This window comes from Mus caroli, unplaced genomic scaffold (genome assembly GCF_978045245.1).
Source record: "Mus caroli unplaced genomic scaffold, Mus_caroli_1 scaffold_5, whole genome shotgun sequence".
NCBI classification, from domain to species: Eukaryota; Metazoa; Chordata; class Mammalia; order Rodentia; family Muridae; genus Mus; species Mus caroli.
Genome location: NW_028227260.1, coordinates 117,069,088 through 117,093,811, shown reverse-complemented (window position 1 = coordinate 117,093,811; position 24,724 = coordinate 117,069,088). Strand labels below are relative to the sequence as shown.

The window sequence follows — 24,724 nt, the reverse complement described above, 5'->3', positions numbered from 1 at the left end:
TCAAAATAAAACATTTCCAACCCCTCCCCTACCAAAAAAAAATTAAAAAGGAGACAAAAGACTGATTCCTGGGGCTCTTAGGGAGGAACCGACCCAAGCCTCGACCAGCTGTCTCCAATCTTGTGGGGTAGCTTAAGGTATCTGTGACCTTTCCCTGAATAGGTTTGAAATATTAAAAAGCTACCAATTATGAAAAGATATGAATATAAACATTGAACACATTTTTATGTGTTATTTGATTCTCAAAACACTCAATATTATTAATATGTTTGATGTATAAAATGCATTTAAGAAAAAAAGATAATTTTGTAAAAGAAACAAAAAAAAAAACAAAACAAAAAACCCAAAAACCTACCAATTAATGGATTCCAGTTAATAAAAACAGGCCCTGAAAATGCAAACATAGACATATAAATAAGGGTGGACTGGGAGGATTAAGCATCGGCGAGCTTGGTCCAGGCTTACGCTTGTTCCTCTCTCTTAGGATATGCCTGTTGAAGTCTCTTACATCTTTGAGAATTCAGAACTACTTCAAAGGTAATTAAAATTTGGAGACTTATTCTAAATGGGTGAGGTAAAGGTTGTCACATTCTAGGACTCCCACAGGCCCATGGACACAGATAATTCAAGCAGGGCCCCCTTCATCTTTGGACCACTTATCCTATAGCATAGGCTGAAGGTAGGATTCAAGCATTACTCTAGAAAATTGTTTAAAAATGCTTTTTTAGCAATTAGAAACTTAAGGATTGGTAGGACAAAGTGAGTCATGTCTATTATTTCTATAGAAATTTTTAAGTATGTGTATGTGTGTGTCTGCGTGTGTATGGTGCTGGATATCAATACCAGGGCCTTGCACATGCCACACAGGTACTCTACCACTGAGCTACAGCTCTAGTCCTCTTCAGGAAAACTTCAGAATTATACTGAATTTCCTATGGATGATATAACCCCTTTTAGGCATTATACTCATGTCTATAATCCCAGCAATTGGGAGGCTGGATTGCTATAAGTTTGGGACCTGTCTAGGCTATAGAGTGAGATGTTTCAGAACTCACTCTCTCAATAAAGAGCCACACCAAACTCATATTGAAGTAGCTAGTGTGTGACAACCCACATTACTGTATAGCAGCTCTCTGAAAGACTTCTCACGTAAGTCTAACGAACAGAAAGGAATATACCTAGAACCCAGCCAGAATCTTGCTCACTGGGAATGTAATGAGGGAAGTCCTGCCACAACCTTTTGATTATAAAAGCTTTGTGTGGCCGGGCGGTGGTGGTGCACGCCTTTAATCCCAGAGTTCGAGGCCAGCCTGGTCTACAAAGTGAGTTCCAGGACAGCCAGAGAAACCATGTCTCAAAAAACCAAAAAGAAAAAAAAAAAAAAAAAGCTTTGTGCGTATGTGTGTTATTTTTCCCCTTCCTCTACAGACCAGGAAAAATTCGATTTCGAGAACAGTGGCTGCGGGACATTACTGAGACCAAGCATATTTTGTTGGAGTCCATTCCCTTTAAAGTTGTTTGATTCCTATGTTATGTTTGAGGATGTTTATAATCCACACATTAAAAATATGAAACATCATATCAAACCACATAATATTTATTGAGTAATAAACTCATGGCACACAACCCAACTGTGTTTTTGTTTTTATTCATTATCCATTCTGCAATAAGTTGTTTTCTGTTTTTGAAAAGATTTTTCTCAACACTATATCATGATTTTGGAGTCTGGCAAGCACAGAGTCGAGTTGTGAACATTACTAAAGTTCAGCCACTGGCCCTTAGCTGTCTGGTCCTTCTCTCTGCCTAGCTCTCAGCTTGATAGACATTTTTATGGGTATCTGGATAACAAACTGGCAACAGTTCTATATCTCACACTAACAGTCTGAAGGGCTCCACTACTCATAGATCTCTTCTACTGTCAGATGAGCCTTACTGCTAAACTCTGAACATCCCATCATGCTCATGATTACAATGAAGCAGGGGTGGGTTACCACCCTTCCTTATTTCTGGTCTTGTTTTTGTCTTCACAGTGGATCATCATGTATTCCTAACTTCCCAATGGGACTCCTATGCCTGCTCACACAATTTTAAAATACCAAAGACAACTTTACAGTACACTTCAAATGACAAAGACATACAAGGGACAAAGAACACTTGTAACGATTCATGTGGTAGGACTGAGCAATTTCTCTATTTTTCCTATTATCTTTGTACAACAAATAAAAGAGAGAGAAATCCTATGAACAATAGGCGAAGAGGTGAGAAACTGAGTAAGTCTCTTTAGAAAACAAAGTATTTAAATTACAATACTTCTACATAGACTTTACTCAGGCCTAAAGAGCTATAAAGAAAACAGGTAGAAGCATAACCACTATCTTGTTCACTAGAAATGTAACAAAGAGGGAATTCCTGGCTTAATGTTTTGTTCAATTATAAGAGTGTGTGTGTGTGTGTGTGTGTGTGTGTGTGTGTGTATGTGTGTACACGAGTGTGTGTTTCTTCTTCTGTAGACAAGGAAAGATATGTTTTTGCAAACAATGGCTGACTTAGAGCTCAGGTGACAGAACACAGTTTGAAGGGATAATTCAAACAAGCTAAAAATAAAATACTTTTAGCCTTCCATTTTTTAAAGGACTGCTACTAAATAATGACAGATTTTTAAATAAATTCCTATTTTTTCATTGACTGTATATACTCTGTGGAGAATAATCAAAAGAAAATCTGTAATACTTATACACTACAAAATTGTTGCATTGAAACTACATTTCCTATTTAAAAAAGAAAAACATATTCATCCAGTTGCTAGGAGCCATTTAACAAAAAAAATAATGCCCCTTCATTTTAACTTTTAAAGTAGAGATTATAAACTTGACATTGTATTACATGAGGAAGTGTACGGATTAAGAAGACTTTCAACTTTGGAACCTAGTTTCCATTAGACTTTAGGAAACTATATACTTATCAGACTGAGACGTATAAATACAGTGATTTCAAGTTCAAAGATCACAGATTTTACTACATGCTAACTGCTGCTTAGTTCAGCAGTTGTGGGTTAGAAACACATTTTCTCAGAACATATATTAAACTTTCAAACAGTGATGAAGTACAAAGTAACTTTGTTTCTACAAAGTTAAGGATTAAAGTCATGACAGATATAAAAAGCTGAAGAGCTTAACAATGTTTAAAATAAAATCCTATAGCGAGGTGCAGTGGCACACACCTCTAATCCTAGCACCTGGCAGGCTGAGGCAGGGGGAACTCTGGGAGTTCTAGGCCATCCAGGGCTACATAGTGAGACTCTGTCTCAAACAAGAATTCTGGTAACATAAAGGAAATAATTGAAAATGTTTAATATTTTACTTTCATCATCATGAAACAGCTTAATTAAAATACTGACTTATTATATTTTCCCTTATTAGCACTCTTAATACTCATTGTTAAGATATTCTCCTATATTAAATACCAGCTTAAATAGAAATAGTATTCTTATATTGGCACAGTAGACTCCCAAAACTGCATTTGAAACTTTTTTGCACTGCTGGGGATGTAGCTCAGGGCCTCATAAGCACGTGCCCTAACTCTGAGCTATATCCTAGCCACTGAAAGAACAATGGTAAATAATCTAATAGGACCGGAAACACCTAATGCTCACATTTTCTATTCCACACATCTGTGAGTCAGCCATTTGGTTTGCTTGGTTTTAGAGCAGAGGTAGTAAATTAGCCCAATATACACTTCTAGGGCTGACTATAGAAGCAAGCCAGTTTTCAAATTCCAGAGTTGCTGTGTACAGCAACACCTTCATTTTGTTAACAGAAATAGCCTCCTAAATAGTTTCTGTCAAGCCCATCTGTAACACATTCAAAACAAGATAAGAAATTCTCAAGTTCTGCTGGGATAGTGGCAGACACTGTAAGGGGCTAATAATAATAGTCACACCAGATCATGATGTAAGATTTAACTTTCTCATTCATCTGCCACTTTCTCTCTATGCCACCTTCCAAACATAGCAGGACTTTGGACTTTTAAACCAGAAGGTTGAGGTCAATAACTTAACTAATTATATCAACAAGCATCTTTTATTGAAGGACTGAAGAATTAAAAAGAAGGCACAGAAGCCCTGAAAAGCCATTTCATAGCACAGTAGCCTTTTTGGCTGGGCCTGGTGGCACACGCCTGGAATCTCAGCACTTGGAAGGTGGAGGAAGAAGACCAAGAGTTCAGAGTCATCCTTGGCTACAAAGCCTGAGGTCAACCTGGGCTAATTGAAACCATACATCAAAAAATAACTCAAAACAGAAACAAAACAATAAGCTTTTGTTGTTTATGTCTAGAACCCACAATTTCCTTTTCGATGTTAAAAATATTCACTTGTAAAGCCAAGAAGTCCTCACTTGTCATCCTTCCCTTTGGTCTTTCTGTATACCATCTCACGAAAGCTGGCCAGAATCTTGTTCTCCCTCTTTCGTCTTTCTTCTTGGTTAAAGGATGCAAGGGCTCTCTTCTCATCAGCACTGTAGATCTGGTTCTCTTTCCGAAGTCGAACAGCCTCCATTCGGCGATGCCTAGAGACAAATTTTATTTTTGACTTAATTTCATACTAATAATTCTTATAGTATGTTGTCATAAAATCTTCTACTTAAAAGGTGATAATAGACACTGGAGACGGGTTATTAAATAACTGTGTATTTTATCTGTTGAGGTTTCTTTTTCCTTTGACTTATTTCCAGTACTCAAATAATGATCTCCAATGTTTTGTCAACAGAGGAGATATTGTTAATTTCAAATACTAAATTCTTTTTTCTTATTTTAATTAGCTGAAATGGGAAACTTGTTAAATATTTTAGATGATTTACTTTTGGACAGGGTTTCATTAAGTAGCTCCAGCTAGCATGGAGCACTCTATGCAAACCAGGCTGGTCTCCAACTCACACAGTTCCACAGGTTCTGCCTCCCAAGCCAGAAATTAAAGCCCAGCCAGCAATAGCGGGTTTTTTGTCTTTGGGGAGTCCAGAGCAGGGCAGATAAAAGACTTACCTTAATTAATCAGGTGGCACAGTAAGTTTCAAATTTACTGATACAAAGAAGAGAATCAAGTCTAAATCTCTAAGTTAAGAGGCATTCTGTGGATAGTTTAATTTCCTTAGAATCCATAAGTGTCACACAGAAAACTAAAGGGGATTCAGTCTAAGAGTTAGATCAGTAAAATACAAGGACAGAGGACATTTTTGAAGTTAGATTCAAAAGGTCTGCTAGTCAGAGAGAAATATTAATGACCCTATTTGTATATACATACCGAACCTACATCATCAGTTTAAGAAACTTATCTTTAGAAAAACCCATGAAAGACTGGATAAGAAGAGGAGAGAACCATTTCAGGTTAGTGTGGTACCATCTAGAGAGAAGATGGGAGAGCTGAGGAGATGGCAACAGATGTAGGCTACTTCGAGTACTGTGAGTGCCCTGTGAAGTTTTAAGGAACAGAAAGCATCACAGTGATGCTCTAATGAGCACCCACATGCATGTCTCCAGTCTGTGGGAAAGAGTTTCTCTTGGGTACCATAGTGTGTATGCTGCTGCTTGCTCAGAGTGCATATAAGAGTCCGACTTTCTCAGATAATGTCATATTGGCTATCAATACATATATTGATAGTGTATTAATGGGTATACTACCAGAAGGGTTTAAGAGATCCTATGGCGGGCACCACATCCTTTCAAATATTTGGCATTATCAGAACTTTGTGCCTTTCCTATTAAATGTGTACAAAACAGTATTTCACTCAGGTCTTGACTTCCATTTCTAGTGTCAATGAACATCATTTAACTTACATATAGAACATATATATCATTTTGATAAACGGCCCTGTCATTTCCCCATATTTCTTTTATAGGTATTTAAATATTCTCACTACCAATACTTTATCATTTGAGTGTATTCTATGAATCTTATATGAACCTAGAATTTTCACATTTTAATGTGTCTTTTGATGGACATAAGTTCTTTTAGCCTATGCAAACTTCTGGGTAGCACATTTTTTTTGTTTTGTTTAGAAAACACTTTAATCTAAAAGACATCCTCTCTGAAAGTACTTAATCTAGTGGCACTGCCTTTTATTCAGTATTTTATGGTCTTTTAAAACATGGATCTGACATGCTATCTCTTTCATACACCAAAATTCCAACTGGCTTTGGGCTCTGAATATTTAGGCTATACCAAATGCTTCCTAAAGCCTGCAAGTTCCTTAAATTCTCATCTTGCATAGGTCCCATCTTATTTTTCTACTGTTTTTCAGAACTAACATGGCTTTTATTGACCTTTTAGTCTAACAAATATTTCTAGAACCACTTGACTAAGTTTCATGAACTGTCATGACTTTGATTGAAATTTTATTGACTCTATAAATATGAGAATTGATTTTACAATAATGCTATTCTAACTTTGAACATGCTATGTATCCATTGATATAAATATTCTTTAAGGGGAGGGTATGGGGGACTTTTGGGATAGCATTGGAAATGTAATTGAGGAAAATACGTAATAAAAAATATTTTAAAAATCTTCTTTAATGTTTATTTTTATTATTACTATTGTTTTGTTTTGTTTTTCTTTCTTTTTTTTTTTTTTTCTTCGAGACAGGGTTTCTCTGTGTAGCCCTGGCTGTCCTGGAACTCACTTAGTGCCAAGATTAAAGATATGTATCACCAGGCCCAACTAATTTTGTAATTGATTTTTTAGAACAAAATTAATGTGCTTTATTATGTTTCTATTAAAGGTAATATTATAAACCAGGGCATACCCATTGTGTAGGATACAAAGAATTATTATAAATGATCCAATGTGAGTTTTAAAATTAGGAACACAAAACTAAACATATAGATTATCTGTAGCATGAAACAGACTATAAGAAATCATGCCAAGTTGCATTAAAAAAACACACATGGGGGCTGGTGAGATGGCTCAGTGAGTAAGAGCACCCGACTGCTCTTCCAAAGGTCCAGAGTTCAAATCCCAGCAACCACATGGTGGCTCACAACCATCCGTAAGGAGATCTGACTCCCTCTTCTGGAGTGTCTGAAGACAGCTACAGTGTACTTACATATAATAAATAAATAAATCTAAAAAAAAAAACCACACATGATTTTTTTAAAATTTTATGTATATGAGTGTTTTGCCTGAATGTATGTTTGTACCTCACATATGTGTAGTGCCAGCAGAGGCCAGCAGAGGGCTTCAGATGCCCTGGGACTAGAGTTACAGGCATGTGGGTGCTGGGGATTGAACAGCCAGTGCTCTCTTTAAATCACTGAGCCATCACCCCAGTCCCTTAATATTTCTTCATGGCTTAGTTTTCTCTGTGAAGGTCTGGGAACTCTTTTATTAGAATTAATTTCTAAATCACTCATATTCTCTGATACTATTATATTTATATATTTCATTATATTTAACTATATTTAGCATACACAATTTTACATTGTTAATTATACTATTAATGATGTGTTTATATTTTCTAGTTGCCTGTTGCTGAGATTTAGAAACACAACTGGTTTTGTAATGACTTTATATGTAACCATTTGCTACACCCCTGAAGAGTCTGAGATATAAACAATCACTTCAATCATAAAAATGGCTATATTGAACCCTCCTTACTGATCCTTATGTCTCTAGTGATTTGTCCTAGTCATACTGTGTCATCCTCAAATGTGATGTTAGTTTTCAGACATGGAAGATTCTGGACGTATCTCAGAGGTTCCACACATATCTGTCTCTGGTCCCAATCAAAGCAGTTGGAACTGTTTTAATAGTTTGTAAGCGTAACGAGCCCACACTTCAGTATGATTCAGTGCTGCCACCCTTTCTCTCCCTGAGTAGTCAAGTATTTTGTGATTCTTCTACAATTTTATTTCCTCAGGCTAAATCTGACATCTTTCATGATCCTTAACTGATATTCATTCCAGAAATTCTGGACCTCTGAGAACTGGAAGCAAACTCAAAAGTCAAGAAAGATAATCTTAGGAAATTGTTTTCCTCACTACTGGAATCCTATATGCCCTTATGACAGATGACTGAACTTTAACTGTATTTACCAGAGGAAAAACCTAAAACTGGAAACTATTGATTTGTTAAATTTGGACATGCGTAGAGTTTGAGGCTAATATATGTAGTTGAAACTTACTTAGGTATGTTTCTTCTAATGAAACCAGTATCTCGTGTGTGTGTGTGTGTGTGTGTGTGTGTGTGCTTGCTCTCTCATATGTGTGTGCATGTGCGCACGCTCTATTTTCCACTAGGATATAGTCAAAGAAAACAGATCACCAAAATATAATTCCAGTAGTAAGAAAGAAGGAAATTGACGCAATGCCAAGAAAATACCTGCTACCACTCATTACGTAACCGGAACATTCAAATGATGCGATCTCTTCACTTGTCAAGCCAATTTCACCTCTTCTTGGGATACGCTTGCCAGCTTTTACATATTCAGCCATAGCTGCGCCTTCACCAGGTAACAGAGCGTGGCCATAGCTACAAAGTAATTCAGAATTCACAAAAGGTTCATCAAACTAGCTCCATAGAAAATGACAGCACAAAATATTTTTTCCTCAGACAATAGGAAGAATAACAGTGCTGAGCAGTAGTGTGCTTGATGCAAATGTCTTAATTTTTATTATAGGATGCTGTACTATGGCCTGTATCATTAACCAAGGAATGTATACACACTTTGGAAGAACAAAAGAACTGAGGTTCCCAAGTATAAATTCACGATTTAAAATTGTGGATTAAGGCGGGCTGGAGAGATGGCTCAGCGGTTAAGAGCACTGACTGCTCTTCCAGAGGTCCTGAGTTCAATTCCTAGCAGCCACATGGTGGCTCACAACCATTTGTAACAGAATCTGATGCCCTCCAGTAAATGCCATCCAGTAAAACTTCTCTTTTGCCTTTGATTAAGAGATTTTAAGAGCAGTTCAGTATGTTTCCTTGTATTCATATTAATTTTGAAGCTTACAGTACAACAGTAATCTCGGGCTGGTGAGATGGCTCAATGGGTAAGAGCACCCGACTGCTCTTTCGAAGGTCCAGAGTTCAAATCCCAGCAACCACATGGTGGCTCACAACCATCCGTAACGAGATCTGGCGCCCTCTTCTGGAGTGTCTGAAGACAGCTACAGTGTACTTACATATAATAAATAAATAAATCTTTAAAAAAAAAATCACTTGCTTTTTAAAAAAAAAAAAAAAACAGTAATCTCGACACTTATGAAGTTCATGTATTTACTACACTACAAGTTAAACATAAGTACTATTTTGTATGGGCTGCCAAGAAGGCTCACAGGGTAAAGGCATTTCTTTACTGTCAAGTCTGCGGAGTTGAGTTTAATCCTTGGTACCCTCCAGTAAACGTGGAAGGAGAGAACCAATTCCTAAAGGTTAGTTGTCCTCTAACCTTCATGCCTTCCCCTCCCCCTTACACACTAGCCCAGGTTGGCCTTAAGAACACAAAGGAGCCTAGAAAAACCCTGAATTCCTGAACTCCCTGCCTCCCCCCTCCTCCCAAACGCTGGGATCACAGGCATAAGCAGCACACCAAGCTAAATAAAGTACTTTAGATATTGCAAATCCACTTAACCTACGTGACCACTCAGCAGAAAACAAAACAAAGAACCTACAACAAAGAAAACCACAAAACCCCACAACTGTACACTGCTACTCACTTCAAGGGCTTATCATCTTGGGAGGCAAGAGTTTTGGGAGCCTCTGGGCCAATCAAATCTGATGGTTCTTCTGCCTCTGCATGAAATACATTAAGAAACACAGTCACATCTTGACTAATCAGTTAATGTTTGAACTGTTTTGAGTTAGTCAATACAAGAGCCTACTTGATCGATCCTTCCAAGGATTCTCTAGAAATTCTTCTTGGGACTCTTTAGAGCTCGAATCACTGGACTCTTTTCTGTTTTTCTTAGACTTCTTTTTCTTGTATTTCTTCCTGCAGAGGTTATAATTTAATACAAATTAAGTATTCTCATGTTAAAAGGCATTCTTACTTTTCTTTTTTAATGCAAACTTTTATAAAGATTTCTTTTTATGCATACTGGCATTTTGCCTGCATGAATGTCTGTGTGAGCATGCCAGATCCCCTAGAACTGAAGTTACAGAGAGTTGTGAGCTGCTATGTAGCTGCAGGGAATTGAACCCAGGTACCCTTAGGAAAAAAAAAAAAAGCCAGTGTTCTTAATCTCTGAGCCATCTCTTCAGCCCCAGGCATCCTTGGTTTTCATGGGAATAAACAGTTGATAAAACTATCTGAATTCCCAGCTTATTCAAACTTTTCAATTCAATCTTCTCAGTTAACCAAATAGTATTTTGCTATTAACAAGAAATGACTAGGGGCTGGAGAGATGGCTCAGTGTTTAAGAATACTGACTGTTTTCCCAAAGATCCTAAGTTTAGTTTTAAACTGGTGTCCTCTTCTAGTGTGTGTGAAGATAGCTACAGTGTGCTCAAATAAATAAAATTAATAAATAATCTTTTTTAAAAAAGGAAATGACTAAAGAATTAACAAAATACAGTTATCATATAGAAAGATAATAGAAATGGATTAGCTTAAAACCTAACTCTCAGGCAGGAGGTGGTAGCTTATATCTATAATCTTAGCACTTAGGTGCTAGAGGCAGGAGAATTAAGAGTCCAAAGCCATCCTATGCTGTCTAGTGAGCTTGCAGCCAGTCTGGGGTATACAAGACTCTATCTCAAAAACATACAGTGGCTAGAGAGATGATTCAACAGTCATGAGTGCTTGATGCTCTTCCAGAGTACTTGAGTTCATATCCCAGCCCCGACATCAGGTAGCACATAACCACCTCTAAGTCTAGCTCCAGAGGATCTGAGGCCCTCTTCTAGACTCTCCGGGTGCATGCATGTACATTGCACATACATAGATGCACACATAGACTTAAATGAAAATAAATCTTTAAAAAAACATAAAACAACCCCAAATAAAAAATAAGCACAAAAAAACAAAATGCAAATAAAAAAATAAACACACATAAAAGAAAAGCAAGTTCTCACCAATGTGAGCATTAATAAAAATGTCCAGTGTGATGGATTAAAATATATCAAATATGTTTAAATAGCAGCATTCAAAGTAAACTATCATTGTTGTGCATTCTCAAGGACATACTAAATGCAGACAATGAGCAGCAGTGTTTATTAGTTCCTCGTGACAGTAGTACACAGCACCACCTAGAAAGGATTCCTGGCCAATCTGCCAATGTTGAGATTCCTCTCTCTCCAGGAAAGAGGAATGACAGAAAAACATGCTAATTCTCTCTGTACAACAACTACAATTTAGGGACATTATTTGCATTTTGATTTGAAGAAACTGTAGGAAAAAAACTGCAGTGTATTGATGATTACTAAATTCTTATGCACAATCAAAAGTCTTTTTTTTTTTTTTTTTAAAGACTACCCTTAGCCGGGCATGGTGACGCATGCCTTTAATCCCAGCACTCAGGAGGCAGAGGCAGGTGGATTTCTGCGTTCAAGGCCAGCCTGGTCTACAAAGTGAGTTCTAGGACAGCCAGGACTATACAGAAAAACCCTGTCTCAAAAACAAAAACAAAACAAAACCCTTTAGAGAAAGGTACTAAGTTGTGGAATTACTTATGAAAAGAATGATAACTCCAGTTAGTTCCAAAATAAACAGAGGGTGGTAGACACTACCCAATGAGAAGGTGACTGCTGAGATACACACACACACACACACACACACACACACAGTGGATCATTATACTATTTTATATAATCATTTTTAAAAAGAAAAAAAAACTGACCCTCTTCGTTTCTTTTTCTTGTCCTTTTTCTTAGCTTTCTTTGCTCTTCTTTTTGAATCTTCATCTGCAAATTAAGGCCCATTATTATTGAAAAACATTCTGAAGTTCAAAATTGTTAAAACAATTTTTATTTTAACAGGTAAATATTCTATTATCACAAATATTCTATTATCACAAAATTCATTCTAACATTTATTAAGGCTTGCCATGAATTATACTAGGGTCAGGAGTCAAAGAAATTGCAGTCATGGACTAGTAAGATGGCTCAGTGGTAAACGCTTACTGTCAACCTGATGACGTGAGCTTGAACCCTAGAACGCTATGATGGAAGGAGGGAACCAAATCCTCTAAGCTGTCTTCTAAGCTCTCCACACACTGCCTATTGCATGTATGAGTGCACACACACAAATGCATACAATAAATAAATGTAAAAAATTAAAGTCACACTAGGTATTAATTTGTTCACTGCAGTGACGACATTGGTTAAGTAGGAATATGCCCATCTCAAAGAGGGACATATAGAAATGGTTAGCCAAGGAATGATGACTTAACATACTTTGAATAACACAGCAACTCCTCCCCTGACCCTCATATTTTAAGCAATGTGTCAAAATAGCGAAAGTTAATAATGATGGTGATGCTGATTAACATTATCCCCTTTATTTTCCTGAAAGTTGCTAAAGTTTCATAGTGAGAAAAAAACAAATCGAAAAGAAACAACTCTGTGTATGTGGCAGAGGAAGATTATGTCTTCCAGATTCTCAGTAGAATGAGAGATGGTAATGAAATGAGTGTAATCTGGCTGACAGAGAAAAGCAGGGGGTGCTCTGTGGATCCACAGGAGTCCACCAGCCAGTGCACCAGCAAGAGGGCTCAGTAGGTAAGGGTGCTTATTGCTGGGCTTGGGGACACGAGTTCAATCCCCTAGACCCTCTTGGTGGAAGGAGAGAAACTTCAACTCCTCAAAGTTAATCTCTGATTTCCATATGTATACTGTGCTGTGCACATCCACATACAAACACACATCTACACAAAATAAATGAATAAAATGTAACCTAAAACATGACTGGTTTGGGAAGGTAACTGAGGAATGGTTGACAGGGAAGAGGGAACTCTTAAGCTACTTGTTTTTTTAACTCAGTTGATTACAAAAGCCCAGCATGTTCACTGCTGCACTGAGTAAACCAAGGTAGATGCAGGAAATAACTGGCTCTGAAGGCAGCAGGCCCACTGTACCACGTGACATACACTAATTATTAAAAACTGCAATATACAGGCAAATGGATGGAACTTGAGAGTGTCATCCTAAGTGAGGTAACCTAGTCCCAAACGGACAGGCATAGTATGCACTCACTTATAAGTGGACATTAGACACAAAATACAGGATACCCATGCTACACTCCACAGACCCAAAGAAGCTAAACAAGAAGGAAGGCACAAGTGAGGATGCTTGAATCTTACTCAGAAGGGGGAATAAAACTGTCATAGGAAGCAGACAGAGGAAGGGAACTGGGAGGGAGAAGTGATGGGACGGGGAATCAATGGGGGTAACCTTAGTCGAGATTCACAATAGTAGGGATATGGATCCTGAAGAGGCCACCTCCTATAGCCAAGCAGGAACCCCAGTGGAGCAATAGGGACACCAACACACCCACAAAACTTGTGACCCAAAACTTATCCAGTCTACAAGAAATGCAGGGACAGGGGATGGAGCAGAGACTAAGGGAATGGCTAACCAATAACTGACCCAACTTGAGACCCATCCCATGGGCAAGCACCAATCCCTGACACTATTAATGATAATGACACTCTGTTATGCTTGCAGACTGGAACCTAGCATAACTGTCCTCTGAGAGGCTCCACTCAGCAGCTGACTGAAACAGATGCAGACACCCACAGCCAAACACTGGACGGAGCTCAAGGACTCTTATGGAAGAGTTGGGGGAAGGATTGAGGTCTCTGAACAGGATAGGAACTCCACAGGAAGATCAACAGAGTCAACTAACCTGAACCCTCTCTGAGTCTGAACCACCAACCAAAGAGCATACATGGGTTGGACCTAGCTTCCCCCCAACTACGTATGTAGCAGATGTGCAGCTCAGTCTTCATATGGGTCCCCCAACAACTAGAGTACAAGCTATCCCAAAAGCTGTTGCCTGTTTGTGCAATCCATTCCCCAATAAGACTACCATGTCTGGACTCGTGGGAAAGGATTGTGTTAGCCCTGCAGAGACCTGATGTGGCAAGGTTGGGAGATACCCAGGGATACTTCCACCCTCTCAGAGAAGAGAAGAGGCGATAGGAGAGGAGGGACTGTGTGAGGAGAGAGCCAGAAGAAGGCAGAGCTTTGAGATGTAAAGTGAATTGAAAAATTATAAGTAAATAAATAAATTGGAATAAAAAAACTAAAATAGCCATAATTATGGATATAATTCAACAAATGTTTAAAAAGCTGAGGGGCTAGAGAGATGGCTTAACAGTTCAGAGCACTGGATGCTCTTCCAAAAGACTTGGGTTTGATTCCCAGCCCCAACATGGTGGCTCGCAATTGTCTGTAACATCAGTACCAGGAGATCTGGTGTCCTCTTCTGGTCTCCACAGATATCAGGACTACACATGCTGCACAGACATGCTTGCAGGCAAACATGCATCCACATAACATGTTTAACAACTATAATATATTCTAGGATTTGCAGAATGAAACGGCTTTCTTACCACTGGAGTCTGTGTCAGATTCAGAGTCACTGTCGCTATCTTCAGAATATTTTTTATGTTTTCTTTTAGATGACTTTTTCTTTCTCTTTTTCTTGGCTCTTTCTTTTGAATGACTAGATTTCCTTTTCTTCTTCCTATCATCTGTTGTAAGTACAAAAGGGAAATTAACTTCTAAAGAAGTATTTCTATATTTGAATTACTGAACAGGAATAGCTATTTGGTAGTTTGAGCAAAAGCAAAGTAGTTCAATTACTTATAAACATACTTTTGAAACTTATGAATGAATAAGTCCCTTATTTTATAAAATTACCTTCTGAACTAGATGCTGAAGTAGTGCTTTTCTTTGGTTCTTCATCCTCTACTGGTGTATGTTCATCAGAGCTGAATCACAGGAAATGATTGTAAGAAATATGAACCATGGAGTATTAAAATATACTTAAAATTTTCAGTAACAGCACTCATTGCCTAGAAACCTTTAAAGGCAAGCATTTTTGAAATATTATTATTATTATTAAAATCTTAAATTATTATTATCATCATTACATTTTATCTTATGTATATAGGCATTTTGCTTATATGTAGAACTGTGCCCAGTCCCCACAGAGGATAGAAAAGACATCAGATCTTCTGGGATTAGAGTTACAGACTAGCCTCTATGTGGGTGCTGTGATTCAAACCCAGGGTCCCTGAAGAACAGTCACTCCTCTCAACAATTGAACTCTCACTCTAGCCCCCAAAGGCAAGCATTTTTTGTAAGCATATATTCAACAGTGTACCACCTTCATAATAAAATGACATACTTACATAATACTTTTAAGTTTGCACAGTACCATTAAGAAAGAAATATGTAATATTTATATTTTCTGAAGAAACTCACACGTTAAAAGTTGAGAAATAGAAAATATAAGATCAAGAAAGGACAAACATAGCTGGGCGTGGTGGCTCATGCCTTTAATCCCAGCACTAAAACCAAAAGAAAAAAAAAAAAAGAAAGGACAAACATAAGATTAAAGGAAGAGTGTGTGATTTTATTATTACTTTTTAGCTGCAGGAATCAAACCCAGACCTACAAAAGTCCTAGGCAATTGCTTCATCACCAAGCTATATCCTAGCTCCATACTTTCATTTTAAGTAGGTGAAGGATATGTGCTAGAACAATTCCCATCTCCCCAGAACTACAGATTTTGTAAAATAAATTCTGAAAGTAAGCTTTTTGTTTTGGAGGATTTAGAAATATTAGTTTTTACATTTCATTTGTTTAGCACATTGGCAGCAAGCAACATTGGCAGCTGCTGAAGCGTCTCACTGTCTGGATAGGTTTCTTTTGAGACAGGGTCTCAAGCCTATACTGGGGTTGAACTCTCTATGTTGATAAGGATGACGTTTCACTTTGACCCTCCTGCCTCTCCCTCTGCAATCCTGGGATTATAAATTACGCACTATCATGCCTGGTGCATTTAGTACTAGAGATCAAACCCAGGGTCTTAAGCATTCTAGATATGCATTTTACCAGCTCTTATCTGAGTGTGCCCTGCACCTGCATAGAACCTGACTTTGATTCCTGGCACCCACGCTGGGTAGCTCACAATCAATCACCTATAACTCCAGCAGCTTCAAGTAAGTCTGATGTCCCTGGCCTCTGGAGTCACCAGCACCTAGATGCACATACCCATGGAAAACCACATAACACACAAAACTAAAATAATAAAAACAGCTAGACATGATGATGTATGCCTTTAATCCCAGCACTCAGGAGGCAGATGAAGGTGGATCTCTGTGAACTTGAGTCCAGCCTCATCTTCACAGTGAGTTTCAGGCCAATCCAAAGCCACATAGGGAGATCTTGTCAAAATAGTAAATAAATATTTAAAAAAAATAATTCTTTGGGAAAGCCTTTAAAATGTTAAAATGCTTTGGTGGTACCAAAGGAGTAGTCTCATAGTCAAAACTTTTCCTTTAAAGTTTTGAAGATCACATATTGATTCCTGGCACCCACGCTGGGTAGCTCACAATCAATCACCTATAACTCAAAATGGATCAATATGGAATAACTTAAGTATTATCTACCAAAATTTTTTAAGGGTTTCTTTTAACTCCAGTTTAATGCATTCAAGTATCTACCTCTAAGAACAAGTTTCACATAATATTGCTTGATTGCTCTTACAGGTTTCTTGTTAAGAAAATAAAAGAGTGGAGCTGGGCATGGTAGCACATGCCTTTAACCCCCACAGGCAGACCTCTAAGTTTGAGGACAGCCTGGTCTACAGACAGCCAAGGCTACACAGAGAAACCTTCTCTCTTGAGGTGGGGTGGGGGAGGAGTATGAAACAAGAAGAAACTTCTGAGTAGCAGCGAAGACAAAATAAATATGGGGGCCAACAAGTTAAACATGCTTGCTGTGAAGTTTGATCCATACTGTGAAGGGACAGGAACTTCCACCCGTGTGCTATGGTACACACATGTCCCCCCTCCCTAAAGAATATTAAAAATAATTAAAAAGTAAATAAATATGGAATAGTAAAAAAATCACATGACCTTCAGAGTATTAGATATAGGAAGCTTTGTTTTTTCTTTTTTCTTTTTCTTTTTTTTTTTTTTCAAGACAGGGTTTCTCTGTGCAACCCTGGCTGTCCTGGAACTCACTCTGTAGACCAGGCTGGGATTACAGGTATGCACCATCACTGCCCAGCAGGAAACATTCTTTAAATGCCAGTATATTAATGTTTAAAACTCTTGGTGACCTTAATGATAAAAGGGATATAAACAAATGGGATGAAGACTTGGCTCAGTGGTTAAACACATTGGCTTCTCTTGCAGAGGACCCAGGTTGAATTCCCAACACCCACAAAGGAGCTCACAACCATCTGTAAGTTCACTTTCAATTCTCTCTTCTGACCTCTGTGGGCCCAGGGCTTGCATGCAGTACATCTATACATAATGTAGGCAAAACTTATAAAATAAATGTTTTTTTTTTCAAAAAAAAATATATAGGCATAGGCAAGAAGTTTCTAAATAGGATACCAGTTATTCACTAAGTCCCCAGGTCAATGAATGGGACCTTGTACAGCAAAGAAAAGCAGCTGAGTGAAGAGATGGCCTATAGAATGGGAGAAAATCTTGCTACCTATTACATCTTACAGAGGAAGATACCAAGAATGTACAAGGGGGGGGGGGGGGGGGGATGGAGAGATGGCTCAGTGGTTAAGAGCAATGGCTTTTCTTCCTGAGGACGAGAAAAAAATGTTCAACCTCACTATCCATCAGGGAAACGCAAATGAAAACTACACTCAGTCCATCTTACCCCATAGTCAGAATGACAGTCATTAAGAAAGTGACCAAGACAGAGCAGAGATTGAAGGAAAGACCATCCAGAGACTGCCCCACCTGGGGATCCATCAAACCCATACACCACCAAACCCAGACACTATTGTGGATGCCAACAAGTGTTTGCTGACAGGAGCCTAATACAGTTGTCTCCTGAGAGGCTCTGTCAGTGCCTGACAAATACAGAAGTGGATGCTCACAGTCATCTATAAGTTGGAACACAGGGCCCCCAATGAAAGAGCTAGATAAAGGACCCAAGGAGCTGAAGGGGTTTGCAGCCCCATAGGAGGAAAATCAATATGAACTAACCAGTGCTCCCAGAGCTGTGTCTCTAGTGGCATATATAGCAGAGGATGGCCTAGTTGACTATCAATGGGAGGAGAGGCTCTTGGTCCTGTGAAGGCTCTATGCCCCAGTGTAGGGGAATGCCAGGGCCAGGAATCGGAGTGGGTGGGTTGGGGAGTAGGGGGAGAGGGGAGGGGATAGGGGATTTTCCGAGGGGAAACCTGTAAAGGGGATAACATTTAAAATGCAAATAAAGAAACTATCTAATAAAAACTCTTTAAAAAGAAAAAAAGAAAGTGCCCAAGAACAAATGCTGTCGTGGATGCAGAGAACAAGCAGCCTTCTCCACTCAGTGGAGATGTAAACTAATTCAGCTTCTGTGGCAATCAGTATGAAGTTTCTCAAAACACAAACCAAACACAAAGACCCTCCCTCCACACAATGTAGTTAGAGCAGTCCTGGGCATCTGCCTGAAGGACTGCAAGTCACCACATCCCAGAGACACACACAGCAATGGAAACTGCAGCACTATCCAGTGACTCGGTTACCCGATCAAACTAGATAGCCTGGAACAACAGAGGCATAGATTTAAAATGTAGTATGTGCACACAGTGGAAACATTTTCAGTCAAAATAAAAATGGAGTTGCATCACATAGGGGAAAACGAAGGTAAGAGGAAATAATCACATGGAGCAAGTTAGGCAAGTCTCAGAAATATGAATTTTGGGCTGACGAGATGGCTCAGTGATTAAGAGCACTGACCGCTCTTCTGAAGTTCAAGTCCCAGCAACTACATGGTAGCTCACAACCATCTGTAATGAGATCTGACTCCATTTTCTGGTGTGTCTGAAGACAGCTACAGTGTACTTACATATAATAAATAAATAAATCTTTGGGCCAGAGTGAGCAGAGGTCCTAAATTCAATTCCCAACAATCACATGAAGGCTCACAACCATCTGTATAGCTACAGTGTACTCATACATAAAATAAATAAATAAATCTTTAAAAAAAAGAAATACGAATTTCATGGTTTACCTCATTTGTGGTACCCACATTGCATATAGTCACATAAAAAGTCACGTGTGTGTATATAAAAAGAAAGAAGAAAAGAAACTGTTTCAGGGAACAGAGGGAACACACAGGGTGGGGATTATGGATAAGGAACAATGTTAGGGGCCAGGGAGGTAGTTCAGAAGATCCACCCTTTGTTACATAAGCACGAGGACCTGAGTTCAGATCCCTAGACTCACAGAAAAATGGTGGTCACCGTAGACTCACCTATAACTCCAGCCCTGGGGAGAAAGAGACAGGAGGACCCCTAGGTCAACCATTCCACTTCACCAGATCAGCACCAGATTCACTAAGAAACTCTGTCTCAAAAACTAAGGTGCTGGACTGGCAAGATGCCTTAGCAGGTAGGGGCACTTGATGCCAATCCTAACAACTTGAATCACATGTCCTTGACCCCACATGGTAGAAGAGTACCAACCTCCTGCAAGTTGTCCTCTGACCCCCACATGTGGTACTTGATCTTGTGTACGAGCAAGAGCATGCATGCACACAGACATACATACACACACACACAGAATAAATAAATGTAAATTAAATAAAATGTAAATAAATGCAAATCAATAAATAAGGTAGAGAAGAGATCACAGACAATATCTGACTTCAAATTCTGACCCCACATACTCATTCACTCGGGCACACTCATTTTTTTCCCAGCTTTTGTGTCTGCTTTTCCCAGCTGACTAGTCCCTTCCCACCCTCGGGAGCGCCTTCTTTCTTAGGGAAATGCCTCCACTTGTAACACTTTTAAAAAATTAAAACTCTTTGTTATGCTAACACCTAGCAGTCTGATAGTGGGTTAGTAGGAAAAAACAATAAAAATAATACATATATTATTTTTAATAATGCATCTTTCTGAGTAGGAAACTGGAACTTTGTGCGGTATAATTTAAAGACAGCAATTGAGCCAGGCATGGTCATCTGGGCCAGTAATTCCAGCATTCAGGGGCGAAGGCAGGAATGGATTACAGAATGAGACCAGGTCTCAAAAACAGAACAAAACAAAACAACCTCCACACACACACATAATGAATGTGCTAAAATCTACTAGCAGCATCTGTAATCATCACCCATCCTCCATGTGTTTTTAATAAATCATAAGAAAGCAAAAAAAAAAAATCTGGTAAGTACTTGAAGCTCTTCACTTAAAAATTTTGACAGTAGGGCTGGCAAGATGGCTCAGTAGGTAATGGCGCTTGCTGCTAAGCCTGATGACCTGAGTTCAATCCCTGGGACCCACATGGTGGAAGGAGAGAACCGACTCCTGCAAGTTGTCCTCTGACCTCCACCTGTGTACATACACACATGTACAAATAAATAAAACGTAAGAAGACATAATTAAAAAGTATTTGACTGAAGACTAGGATTTAAGCAAATGCTATTGACATTTTAATTTTTTTTTTTTAACACACTTACTCTGGTTCAGGATTCTTTGGGGAAAGTCCCCAAACTTCAGGAGCTCCCAATTCTCCAATCCTCTCTCTTTCACTTAATCTCCTAGAAGAGATAAATATTCAAATTATAACTCAATGGACTGTTTCCTAAATGTATAATAATAAACTCAACAGACGTCAAGTCTCCCAGTATTATTTTCATCATATATCTTTTGACACAGGATCTTACCATGTGGCCTAGGCTAGCTCTGAACTCCTAGGCTCATGATCTAGCCTTCCAAGTAGCTGGAGCTAGAGGGACACCTGAATCTATCTATATGTTTTAAAAAGTTAATAAAAACTTGGTTTAAGCCAGGTGGTGGTAATGCATGCCTTTGACCCCAGCATTTGGGAGGCAGAGGCAGAGAGGCAGAGAGGCAGAGAGACAGAGAGGCAGAGAAAGGCAGAGAGAGGCAGAGAGGCAGAGAGGCAGAGAGAGAGGCAGAGAGGCAGAGAGAGAGGCAGAGAGGCAGAGAGGCAGAGAGAGAGGCAGAGAGGCAGAGAGAGAGGCAGAGAGAGAGGCAGAGAGGCAGAGAGAGAGGCAGAGAGGCAGAGAGGCAGAGAGGCAGAGAGGCAGAGGCAGAGGCAGAGGCAGAGGCAGAGGCAGATCTCTCTGAGTTTGAGGCCAGCCTGGTCTATAGAGAGAGTTCCAGGACAGTCAGGGAATAACAGAGAAACCCAGTCTGAGAGCAGGAGGGTGGGGGAGAGACTTAGCTTAACTATAAACTCATTAAGTAGGATTTAATGTTCTGATAGTAACGGGTACCAACTATAGAGTGCCTCAGCAACTGGGCAAGGGCATCCCTTTGCTGAATGTGTGGCACATGTTCGAAATGTCCTCATTTCGCTGTAAAGATTGACAGAAAGTCTTATATTTTAAAATAAGTGCATTTGTTTATGTATGTTATAAAGATTAGGAAATGTTGATTTGAAAACGTTCAGTTTTCAGGAACCTAGGAATTTGTGAAGAAGATAAAGATGAAAGGAAGAAGAGTCTTACTTGCCAGAAGCTCTCCTCTCTTACCAGCTTTCCTTTCAGAGCCTTTGGGAGGCGGACATTCTCTACTCTTGCTGGGGAAGGGGACACTTTATTCATTTTATGTATGAGACTAATTCGGTTTTAATATTTACTATGACTCATAAATTTAAAATACAAACTATGGGCTAGAAAGATTGCCTAGGGATTAAAAGAACATACTGTTTTTGTAGGGGACTGGAATTTGGTTCCTAACATCCTAGCTAGTTAGCTCTCAGCTACCTCTAAGCCCAGCTCCAGGAGATCTGATGCTTTTGGCCTCCCAAGACATCTACACTGACATTTATATATCCATACACAGACACATACATACATATAATTTAAAATATAATAAAAATAACACTGAGTGTGGTGGTGGATGCCTTCAGTCCCAATACTTGGGAGGCAAAGGCAGGCAGATCTCTCTGTGTTTGCAGCCAGCTTCGTCAACATGAGTTTCAGGACAGCCAAAGCTATACATAGTGACCTTGTCTCAATCCCTTCCACTCAAAAAATAAATAAAATAAAAAAATTCTTTGAAGAAAAAAATTAGCCTGAATTCCTTATAAAGTTTGATGGCTTATGACTCACTTTTAAAAGTTACTACAAAAGACCTATAATTGGCTTTTCTTTTTTTTTTAACACCTTTGATCATGAAAAAAGGTATTGATAACTACACAGAGAGAGACTTGGAGAATTTTGTATTTGATCAAAATGGATAATTTAGAAAAGAGGTACAACTGTTTGTGGCTTCTGGGGGAAGAATGCCTACCCAGCCATAAAGAACACAGAAGTCTCACGTCTGTTGCTCCTGTAATATGTTAAAATTTCTCATTTTAAATCACAAAGTCTAAGGCCTAGTACCACGCCTAAAACATAATTTTAATAGACACAATAAACTTCATATCACCACGAACACAAATCTCATCCAATCATTTAACATTCCAGTAACTCCTTTACTCCTCTGAAACTGGATCTCACGGCACAGGGTCTAGCTAGCCTTCAACTCCTGGTGGTTCTGACCCTCTCTCAAGTGTTGGGATTAGAGACATGATCCTGGCTCAGCCTTTGCTTTTCAACTGACACACTCCATGGGTACCACCCCAGAGGTCTCTTAACAGTTCAGGACTGTTTCACTTATGGATGTTATTACACCCTTAAAAGCCTTGTTACTGATTTCCCTCTCCCTTCTGGGCCACTGCTCCAACTTGGGGCCTTGGGTTTGCTAGGCAAGCATTCTTCCCCTGAGTTACAGCTCCAGCTTCTGCGGATTTTTAATGATGAAGAAGTGAAGCTAGGAAAAGTCTCACTTGCCCAAGACCATCCTGCTTCACCGCAAACAAAACCTTCACACTCAGGCAGGGCAATGCGGAAACTTGCCCTTTTTATTCTTATACTGTATTTCTTCCCCTGCTGGGGGAGAAAAAAAAAAAAAAAAAAACAACATGAAAGCATCTCTCAACTGTTGGAAAGTTAACTTGCCCCTCAATGCCTGTAATACTTGAAATTTTAGCATTTTGAAACACATGGTACAGGGCCTAAGACCTAATTTTTAACAAGCATAATAAACTTCAGACATATCAGATACTATGACTAATGCAGCAACATGAGCCTCTCTCAGGGTATCACTCTACCTCAGGCCTACCTTGAATTAACTCTGTAGTACAGGCTGGCCTTGAATTACTTGTGACAATCCTAACTCGGCTTCCTGAACGCTAGGATTACAGGAGTGAGACATCATGCATGCCCAGCTTTTGAATTTAAATATGTCTTGAGGCATGGTCTCATGTAGACCAAGGCGGCCTTAAATTTGCTACGTCGATGAGAATGAGTGTTCTGACTTCCCTCGAGAGTCTCACAGTTGTTGCCACTAAAGATTTGTGAGTCTTTTTAAACTAAGAACTCCCATTAGAGGAGATCCAATCTCATTCCCACATTGGTTTTCATGGTCAACACGGCTGAGACCACTTGACAAGACTTTTCCCAACATAGCCTCATCTAATTATTCTTTTTCCTCAAAGCCAATACATATACTTAATTACAATACTTCTTCCCAATTCACTGCAAAACGTTTCCACTGAAATATCCTCTTGTCTCAAATTTTTCTGTTTGTTCATGCAACAAGAAACAGCTGCCATGCCTACCAAGAGGCAGGCACTACTAATTCTGTGATCAATAAAAGTCACAAACCTCTATTTCCGTTTAGTGAGGAATAAAGACAGGTGCACGGATAATGACACCAAGGCATACAGTAGCCTCTTACTTTCCCAGTAGGGGGGAGTAGGTAGTGGGAAACCAGGGCCTCTTATGAAGGAGTCTAGGGATGAATGAAAATGTAAATTAGAAAGGATAAATAAAAAGGTCATGGGGTGGACTGAAGAAAGAGATGAAAAAGGTGCGAGGCGGATGGGAAGCGAAATAAAACAGAAACAATGAACAAGCTGGACTCAAAGGCAGGCAGAATGACCCAAGAGAGGGTGCGGCGATCTCACTCACTTCTGCCGGAGACTCTCCTCCCTTTCCTTGTCCAGCAGGCTAGGCCATGGCTTGTCGCCCCCGTAGGGACGCGAGTAGCCGCCATAATAGGCGGACGAGGATGCAGAAGCAAACGGGGCGCTCCGCTGTGCCGAGGGCCGTTCGCGAGAGCGCGATCGAGAGCGGGAGCGGTAAGATTGGTTTCGGGAGCTTTGGCTGAAGCCACTCAGCGAATGACTGAGGCCATTCCGGTCGCCGAACCGAGAACAAGAGCGCGAGCGAGACCGGCGACACCGCGGGGAGCGGGAAGATTTGATGGATTTGGGGCTCCGCGATGGACTGCGACGCTTCGCCCCGGAGGCCTCCCGTTCAGGGCTACGCGAGCCCGATACAGGAGCCATGGTGGGGGGAGCTGAAGCGGGACAAGGAGGCGCTCTCGCGACCCCCAAAGGTCCCGGACACCTAGAGTCCTAGAGTTTGCAGCCGACCAAACCCGAAAAAAAGCAAACAAACAAAAAAACCAACTTGGAAACAGTTCCGTGTACAGCGGTAAACCCCTTCCCCCGGACCCAGAGTCCT

The 24,724-nt window shown here is 39.6% G+C and overlaps 2 protein-coding genes across 3 annotated transcripts in view; one reads left to right on the top strand and one right to left on the bottom strand.

Moving 5' to 3' along the window:
* Akap14 (A-kinase anchoring protein 14) overlaps positions 1-1,693 on the top strand; it is an 18,876-nt gene extending 17,183 nt beyond the window's left edge. For both annotated transcript variants that reach the window (XM_085838183.1, XM_085838182.1), the window contains 2 exons: positions 485-537; positions 1,429-1,693. In XM_085838183.1, the coding sequence (XP_085694309.1) occupies positions 485-537; positions 1,429-1,522 (147 nt within the window). In that variant the 3' untranslated portion in view covers positions 1,523-1,693. The remainder of the gene's footprint in view (positions 1-484; positions 538-1,428) is intronic.
* Positions 1,636-24,724, bottom strand: Nkap (NFKB activating protein). Its single transcript, XM_021153160.2, has 9 exons — positions 24,167-24,724; positions 20,639-20,719; positions 14,855-14,925; positions 14,545-14,685; positions 11,830-11,893; positions 9,874-9,983; positions 9,709-9,784; positions 8,372-8,521; positions 1,636-4,565 (listed from the first exon to the last, which is right to left on the bottom strand). The coding sequence occupies exons 1-9, from the start codon at positions 24,544-24,546 to the stop codon at positions 4,391-4,393; spliced, it is 1,248 nt and encodes a 415-aa protein (XP_021008819.1). The 5' UTR covers positions 24,547-24,724; the 3' UTR covers positions 1,636-4,390.

Excerpts from the sequence above, each read along its gene's own strand:
- Nkap (XM_021153160.2), bottom strand. The coding sequence starts at position 24,546 with ATGGCTCCTGTATCGGGCTCGCGTAGCCCTGAACGGGAGGCCTCCGGG. Across the intron at positions 14,926-20,638 it reads CCAAAGAATCCTGAACCAGA|CTCTGATGAACATACACCAG; the intron begins GTAAGTGTGTTA and ends CCTGTGATTCAG. Across the intron at positions 14,686-14,854 it reads TTCAGCATCTAGTTCAGAAG|ATGATAGGAAGAAGAAAAGG; the intron begins GTAATTTTATAA and ends TACTTACAACAG.